We start from the raw sequence: 7,490 nt of genomic DNA, 5'->3' as shown, positions 1-7,490 counted from the left end.
GGGTCACAAAGGCAGGATGGGGTGCTGGTGGGGGGATGGCAGAGGGGAGGGGCCGCTCCAGGTAGGATGGACTTCTGAGGGATCTGGGGATGGAATGGAGCATTCAGGTCACTAAGACCAAAACAGAAGGCTGGAGGATGGAGTAAAGTGATGAGGTCCCCGAGGGCAGGGTGGAATGCTAGGGATGTAGGGAATCAGGTAGAAGAAACTGGGGTTACTAAAAGCGGAATGGAATGCTGGGGGGTGGGGTTGCCAAAGGGAACCTCCTACTCGAGCCCCCCTCTCACGCCCAAACCTCTTGTGCTGAGAGTGAGCTGTGGCTAAGAGCCAGGGCTCATGGGTTCCAATCTGGGCTCCATCACATCCGAGCTGTGCAGCTGAATCACTGGGTTGCTCATTTTCCTAATCTGTGATATGGGCTGTTGATCACAGTGGCCACCACACGGAGGAATGCTGCTAGGCTCCCATGAGTTAATCTATGCAAAGTGCTAGGCACCCAGGAGGCTCAGATTGCGTTGGCTGCTTGGTAGTGATCATCTTTTTGTTTGCTCTCCAGCATCTGGATAACCATCCCTGGAAGACCTCCCTTCCGTCCTGCCTCACTCCCAGTGACATTGCCTGATCCCCCTCCATTCTTCATCCTCCCAGTCCCTCCTGCTGTCCCTGACGGAATCTGATCTACTACGGCCCCCATCCCTTTCCCCTCTCTGTCCACTCCACCACCACTATGTGCCCCTTTCTTCCCTGCTGGTCCTGCTGCTGTCTGCTCCTGTTTTTCTCCCTGGGAGTCCAGGGGCTCCCAAAGGATCCCAATGCTGCCCCGGAGCAAGTCCACCTGTCGTACCCAGGTAAGTGTCTGTGACCCCTCCCAGGACATTTCCCAGTGAGGCCCATTGGGTCGGGGGCTCAGGAATCACACACTGATGGCTGGGAGGCCCTGGGCTGGTGGCTGGCCCTTCCTGAGCCTCAGTTGTCTGCCTCTGTTAAGTGGGGCTCACCAGCAGGGTTGGTTCACCTGGCTGTGTGGGAGATGATTCTGGTGCCCAGCCTATAGTAAGTGCCCTCCAAAGGGGGCTGCTATTGCTCTTCATTGTGTAACCGCTCATTGTGTCCCCACAAGGCTGTCTCCTGATCCTTGATCACGAGGTGGTGGTGCACTGGGTAGTAAGGTCTTGGGCCATGGACCCTTTGCATAGACTCCTGGGTTTGAATCCCAACTTTGCTACCTACCTGCTGTGTGACCTTGGGCAAGTGACTTAACTTCTCTGGACAACAGAATAACAGTAGTGTGATCTCATAGTGAGGAGTAAATGAGATATTACCTGTGAAGTGGCAAAAAGAAAAACAAACAAACAAAAACAAAGCTTGGTGTGTAGCAGAGGTTCTCATATGTTTTTGTCTCAGGACCCCTTAGCACAGCTACAATTCTTGAGAACCTCAAAGAGCTTTAGTTTATGTGAGTTATATCCATAGCATTTGCCATATTAGAAACCAAAACCATTTAGAAATATTTATTGTCATTTAAATGAATAGTAATAAACCCATTCTGCATTAAGGTAAATGACATTTTTCATGAATAATAACTATATTTTACAAAGAAAAGAAATCTAGTGAAAAGAGTGCCATTGAGTTACATTTGTTTAAGTCACTTTAATGTCTGGAGACAGCTTGATCCTCCTCACATCCTCTTCTGCTTCAGTCTGTTTCGATAATATGCTGCTTTAGAAGATATATATGAAGAAAATTTGGTCTCATGCAGACATGTGGTTGAAACAGAGAAGAGGATTTTAAAAGGAGTTTCAAATAATTGTGGCTATTCTTTTTTTTGCACCAAAACTCAACCCACCCTCCTGTGTTCCTTCCTTCCCTCTTCTCCTCCCTCCCTTCCTAATTATTTTAGCTTTTTATTTTGAAATAATTCTAGACTTACAGAAGAGTCACAAAGACAGTGCACTTCCTGTACATCTTTCACCCAGCTTCCCTTTATGTTGATTTCTTATGTGTCCATGGTACCATTGTCAAGCTAAGGGCTTAACATTGGTATCACATTACTAACTAAACCATGGATTTTTTTTCATATTTCACCATCTTTTTCACTAATGTCTTTATTCTAATCCAGGGTCCATTGTAGGATCGCATGTTGCATCTAGCTGCCATGTCTCTAGTCCCCTCCTATCTGGGACACTTTCTCAAATGTTCCTTGTTTTCTGTGTCCTTGACACTTTTAAGGAAGATAGTTTCTTAAAGATTAGTTGCAATGTGGAATCTGAAACTGCATGAATGAACTAGCTTTGGCATTTGTTGACCCAGTGACCTTGGACAAGACACTTTGCCCGGAGACCTCTGAGATAAAAGGAACAACAATAAAATCCATCTCAGGGAGCTGCTATGAAAATCCAGAGATCGACAGAAGCAGAGCCAAAGATTCTGAGCTCCTACCATGGGAGATGGAAGAGCACTAAGGGAAAAAGGTTCTAGAAAAGGGTGGCCCATGCTGGTCCTGATTCCAGACAGAATGATTTTGACTATTCAGAATATCTTCATTGTTTCATATTTGAAAAATAAAAACATGAAGCTGTTGAATTAAAAAAAAAAAAAAAGAAAGAAAATCCAGAGATCACAAAATGATAGTAGTGAATATACTCTGACTAAGTGCTTCAGAAGGATCACTCCACTGACCTCATTCTGGGCCTTAAGCTATAGGTGCTATTGTTATTCCCATTATACAAAAGGGTAAACAGGCTCGTGGAGATGAAGAGTCTGACCCTAGGTCACACATTCTAGAATTTGAACCTAAGCAACTCAAGAGCCATGGTATTTGTTTTAAGACATTATATTTTGTACTAATTTTAGACTTAACAGAAAATTTGCAAAAATATTATCGAGTTTCTATATCCTTCCAGCCAGTCTCTCCTAATGTTAACATCTTACCTAACCATGGCACTATTTTTAAAAAAAATATTTTCATTGATTTCAGAGATGAAGGGAGAGAGAGAAAGAGATAGAAACATCAATGATGAGAGAAAATCATTGATCGGCTGCCTCCTGCATGCCCCCTACTGGGGATCCGGCCCACAACCTGGGCATGTGTCCTGACTGGGAATTGAACTGTGACTTCCTGGTTCATAGGTCAACGCTCAATCACTGAGACATGCTGGCCAGGCTGGCACTATTATTAATACCAGTCACATTGGTACAACGCTATTAACTAAACTACAGATTTTGTTCGGACTTCACCAGTTTTTCCACTGATTTAGTTATTTAACATTTATTTGTTGTGTCTACTTAGTATCCTCCAATCTCCAGTTTCTCAGTCTTTCCTTACCTTCCATTATTTTGACATTTTTGAGTACTGAGCAGGTATTTTGTAGGACATCCCTCACTTTGTGTTTGTCTGATATTTTCTCATGATTGGAGCTAAGTTATGTGCTTTTCTGGCAAATGAGAAAGATGTGATGTTGTGTCCTTCCTAATGCATGATGCCGACTGGCTTATTGCTATTACTGGTGATGCTGACTGTTATTGCTTAGTTCTTGGGTTTCTCCATTGTAAAGTTTTTATTCTTTCCTTTGTTGTTAATAAATATCTTGGGGAAGATTCCTTGAGACTACAAAAATCATATTTCTTTTTAAACTTGTCCACTAATATTAGTATCCATTGGTGAATCTTGTCCACAGCAATTATTAGCGTGATGTTCACCTAATTGTGACTTTGTAATCTTCTAATTCTCTCTTTTCATCTAATTGAAATTTTATTCTAAAGAAAGGCTGTCCTTCCCTCCTCCATTCATTTATTTATTCAATTATTTCTTTATATCAGTATAGACTCATGGATACTTATTTTATTCTATGGCTTAAAATTCTGTACTATCATTATTTATTTTGTGGCTCAAATTGTCCCTGATTTGGTCTTTTGCAATTCCTTCAGAATGGCTTCTGTGTCCTTTTATTTTTATTTTTTATTTTTGTTAATCCTCACTCAAGGCTATTTTTTCCATTGAATTTTAGAGAGGGTGGAAGGGTGGGTGGGGAAAAGAGGGTGGAAGGGAGGGTGGTGAAGAGAGAGAGAGAGAGAGATAAACATTGGTGTGAGAGAGACACATCGATTGGTTGCTTCCTGAACATGACCCAACTGGGCTAGGGATCGAACCTGCAACCCAGGTGTGTGCCCTTGATCGGGAATTGAACCTGTGATCCTTTGGTGCTTGGACCAACGCTCTGACACTGAGCAATGCTGGCCAGGGCAGCTTTTGTATTCTGTTCACAAAGCCCCTTCATTTTTGAGCACTTCCTCACTGTCTGGCACCTCAAATTATTCCAGGCTCATCCTGTATATTTCCTGCCCATCTCTAATCAACAACTTCTCCAAAGAGCCCTGATTCCTTCCATTGGAGAATGGGTAATTAGAAATCAAGTTCTGAACACTAGGTGTGCTCATTGCCACTGAGGTGTGATTGTTTCTAGGTCCTCACAAATGAAGCTAGGCCATACGTGTGGGTATGTTTGTTAGCACATGCCACGTCTATACTTCTGTATCTATCTGTATATATATTAAATGCCATGGGATCATACTGATACCTCTGATTTCAGTCCAACATCAAAGGTTTATTTTTCCTTCTTTCTTTGTTTGTAACTTCTTTCTCCAACATTGAGAACCATAGCTCCCACTATCTACATACACTTACTTGTTCAGTGCTACTCTATAATAATGAAAGGCTAATATGCAAATGGCCATCACGCCCTCACGCCGTAATGACTGATCAGCAGGAGGCTGCGTCCCTGCCCAGCGCCGGCTGGGGACATGATGCACCTGCAGGACTTGACGGGAGTGGGGCTGGCTGGGTCTGGGTCTCGCCCAATGGGGGTGGGGCCAGCCGGGTCTGGGTGTCGCTCGATTTTGAGGCGCACATGGGTGGGTGGGGACTTGACTCTGGGTCCTGTGGCGTGCCCCAGACTCTGACAGGAGGGAGGAGGGAGCCGGATACCCACACCCAGGACCCACACAGCAGGGCGGCGGCAGTTAGGGGCGATCAGGCCAGCAGATAGGTGAGCAGTTAGGAGCCAGGGGTCCCGGATTGTGAGAGGGATGTCCGACTGCCGGTTTAGGCCCAATTGGACATCCCCTAAGGGGTCCCGGATTGGAGAGGGTGCAGGCTGGGCTAAGGGACCAACCTCCCCGCCCCCCACACGAATTTGTGCACTGGGCCTCTAGTATAGACATAAAGTCGTTTCAGAATTGTTTGCCAGTATCCCTGTGAGAACACTTATTGAACGATGGCACTTATGTGCAGTCCTTTTTCTCTGTCATCTTACAGTGCCCAGTCAAGACCTATTTTCCACAGTTACTTTTCTTCCCCAACCCTTCAGTGTGGTTACTTTATTCATTTTTAAATATAGTTACATCCATTTGTTAGTGTTTATATTCCATACTAGCTTCTCCCTACATCCTGGGTAATTTTGTTAGTTTACTTTTAGGGTGTATGAAGGAGATATGAAACATGACTATAGCTTTTAGAATTCAGAATTTTTATGCAAAAAAGATAGACTCCGAGCGGCATCCTCCCTCCTAATTCCTACTTCCCCATTTCTCCTTTCTCCTACCCCTTACTTTCCCAACCACCCCAGGTAAGTAATCCATCTCTTTAGTTTCTAGTATATCCTCCCTGTATTTTCTTTGTACAAATGAGTGTATCTTTGTGTATTGTCTTATATCCTCGTCCATGAAGAGCAGCTAACTATACTCTTGTATACTTTGCTTTTTAAATTTAACTGTATGTCCCGGACATAATTCCATATCCTAGAGCTCCCAGAGCTTGTCCTCTTTCTTTTTGACACTGCATAGTGCTCCACTGTACACATGTTGTAGGATTTATTCAGTCACTCTCCTACATACGGGCCTTTCAGTTGTTTCTGGCATATGGTGATTGCACACAGTGTGGCAATCAGTAACCTTGTGCGTGTGCATTTTCATGGTGCGGGTGAAGTTATCATTGCTGTTGTGACATGAGGGAACAGGGAACCAGATGGGAGGGGAATACTCAACATTACACTATACCTCATGATATTTTTAAAACCTTGATTTGGTTGCTAATGTTTAAGAATTTGGAACAATCACTTAAAAGTCTGGATTTGTGTATCTATCTATATATACTCGGGACATAAAAACCACAATATAAAAATTTACTCTAGAAACTGACAGATTTGGTGGCACTGGGCCTGCTTCTTGCATGGCAGGTGTCCCCAGAGCTGAGTGATGGCTGCTCCTTTTAGACCAGGCAGAGTCTGCAGTTTGCCACCACCCGCCCCCGCAGCTCCATACTGTCTTGCTCCTTACAGCTGGCCCTTTTCCCCATTTATATTACCTAGCTGGCCTCTAGACATCTGAGTTTATAACCCCTAAATGATATTATGTACGTAAAATGTTTGGCACAAGGCCTGCACATAGTAAAAAATAATAATATTAATAATAATAATATCCATTCACTCATATAACCCTAACCATGCTAGGCACTGTTTCAAATACTTTACTTATATTTATTAATCTATGCCTCATAACAACCCTATAGAATAGGTACTTTATTATTCCATTTGACAGATAAGGAAACTGAGGCACAGCGAGGCAGTGACTTGCCCAAGGAAAGCACAGCTTGGAAATGGCAGAGCTGGGATTGAACTTGGGAAGCTCCACAACCTCTGTCCTTAACTACGGAGTCTTCAGGGGCTGTTAATCATTGCCCTCACTCTCTCTGCACATCTCTCCCTGCCCTGCCAGGCCTCACTGCCCAGCCCCTCTCTATTCCTTTCTGCCCAGGTGAGCCGGGCTCCATGACCGTAACCTGGACCACATGGGTCCCAACCCACTCTGAAGTACAGTTCGGGCTGCAGCTATCAGGGCCCCTGCCCCTCCGGGCCCAGGGCACCGTCAGCCCCTTTGTGGATGGGGGCTTTCTCCGGCGGAAGCTCTACATACACCGCGTCACGCTGCAGGGGCTGCTGCCGGGGGTCCAGTATGGTGAGAGGGGTCCCGGCCCGGGTGTTGAGGAGGGAATGGGAAGAGGAGTGGGATGTGGATTGGAAGCTGCCACTGGCAGGTGGCTCAGGCTGGGCTGGTAACTCCTCTGCGTGTCTGAGACACTGGGATAAAAATGGAAGGTGTGGGGACCTGGGATGAGATGGACAGAAGGGGCATGGGTCAGACTCATTCAACCCCCCTGCCTCCTCCCTCTACCAACTGAAGATGGGTGGGGGTGGAGGAGACACACGGAGGCCCCCCGCTGACTGTGACCTTCCCCTTCCCCCCAGTTTACCGCTGTGGCAGTACTCAGGGCTGGAGCCGTCGGTTCCGCTTCAGGGCCCTAAAGAATGGGCCCCACTGGAGCCCCCTTCTGGCTGTATTTGGGGATATGGGGGCTGACAACCCGAGGGCCCTACCTCGGCTGCGCAGGGACACTCAGCAGGGCATGTACGATGCTGTTCTCCATGTGGGTGAGG

The 7,490-nt window shown here is 45.6% G+C and overlaps 1 protein-coding gene across 1 annotated transcript in view; it reads left to right on the top strand.

Annotated features, from left to right (window-relative positions):
- Positions 1-556: 556 nt before the first annotated feature.
- LOC102259108 (iron/zinc purple acid phosphatase-like protein) overlaps positions 557-7,490 on the top strand; it is a 14,185-nt gene continuing 7,251 nt past the window's right edge. Inside the window, exons 1-3 of the mRNA XM_005885962.2 lie at positions 557-848; positions 6,811-7,011; positions 7,302-7,484. Of these exons, the coding sequence (XP_005886024.1) occupies positions 728-848; positions 6,811-7,011; positions 7,302-7,484 (505 nt within the window). The 5' untranslated portion in view covers positions 557-727. The remainder of the gene's footprint in view (positions 849-6,810; positions 7,012-7,301; positions 7,485-7,490) is intronic.

The sequence above is a fragment of the Myotis brandtii genome, unplaced genomic scaffold, assembly GCF_000412655.1.
Source record: "Myotis brandtii unplaced genomic scaffold, ASM41265v1 scaffold947, whole genome shotgun sequence".
Classification (NCBI taxonomy): Eukaryota; Metazoa; Chordata; class Mammalia; order Chiroptera; family Vespertilionidae; genus Myotis; species Myotis brandtii.
The sequence above is the reverse complement of the archived record's forward strand: the minus strand, read 5'-3'. Positions and strand labels throughout refer to the sequence as shown.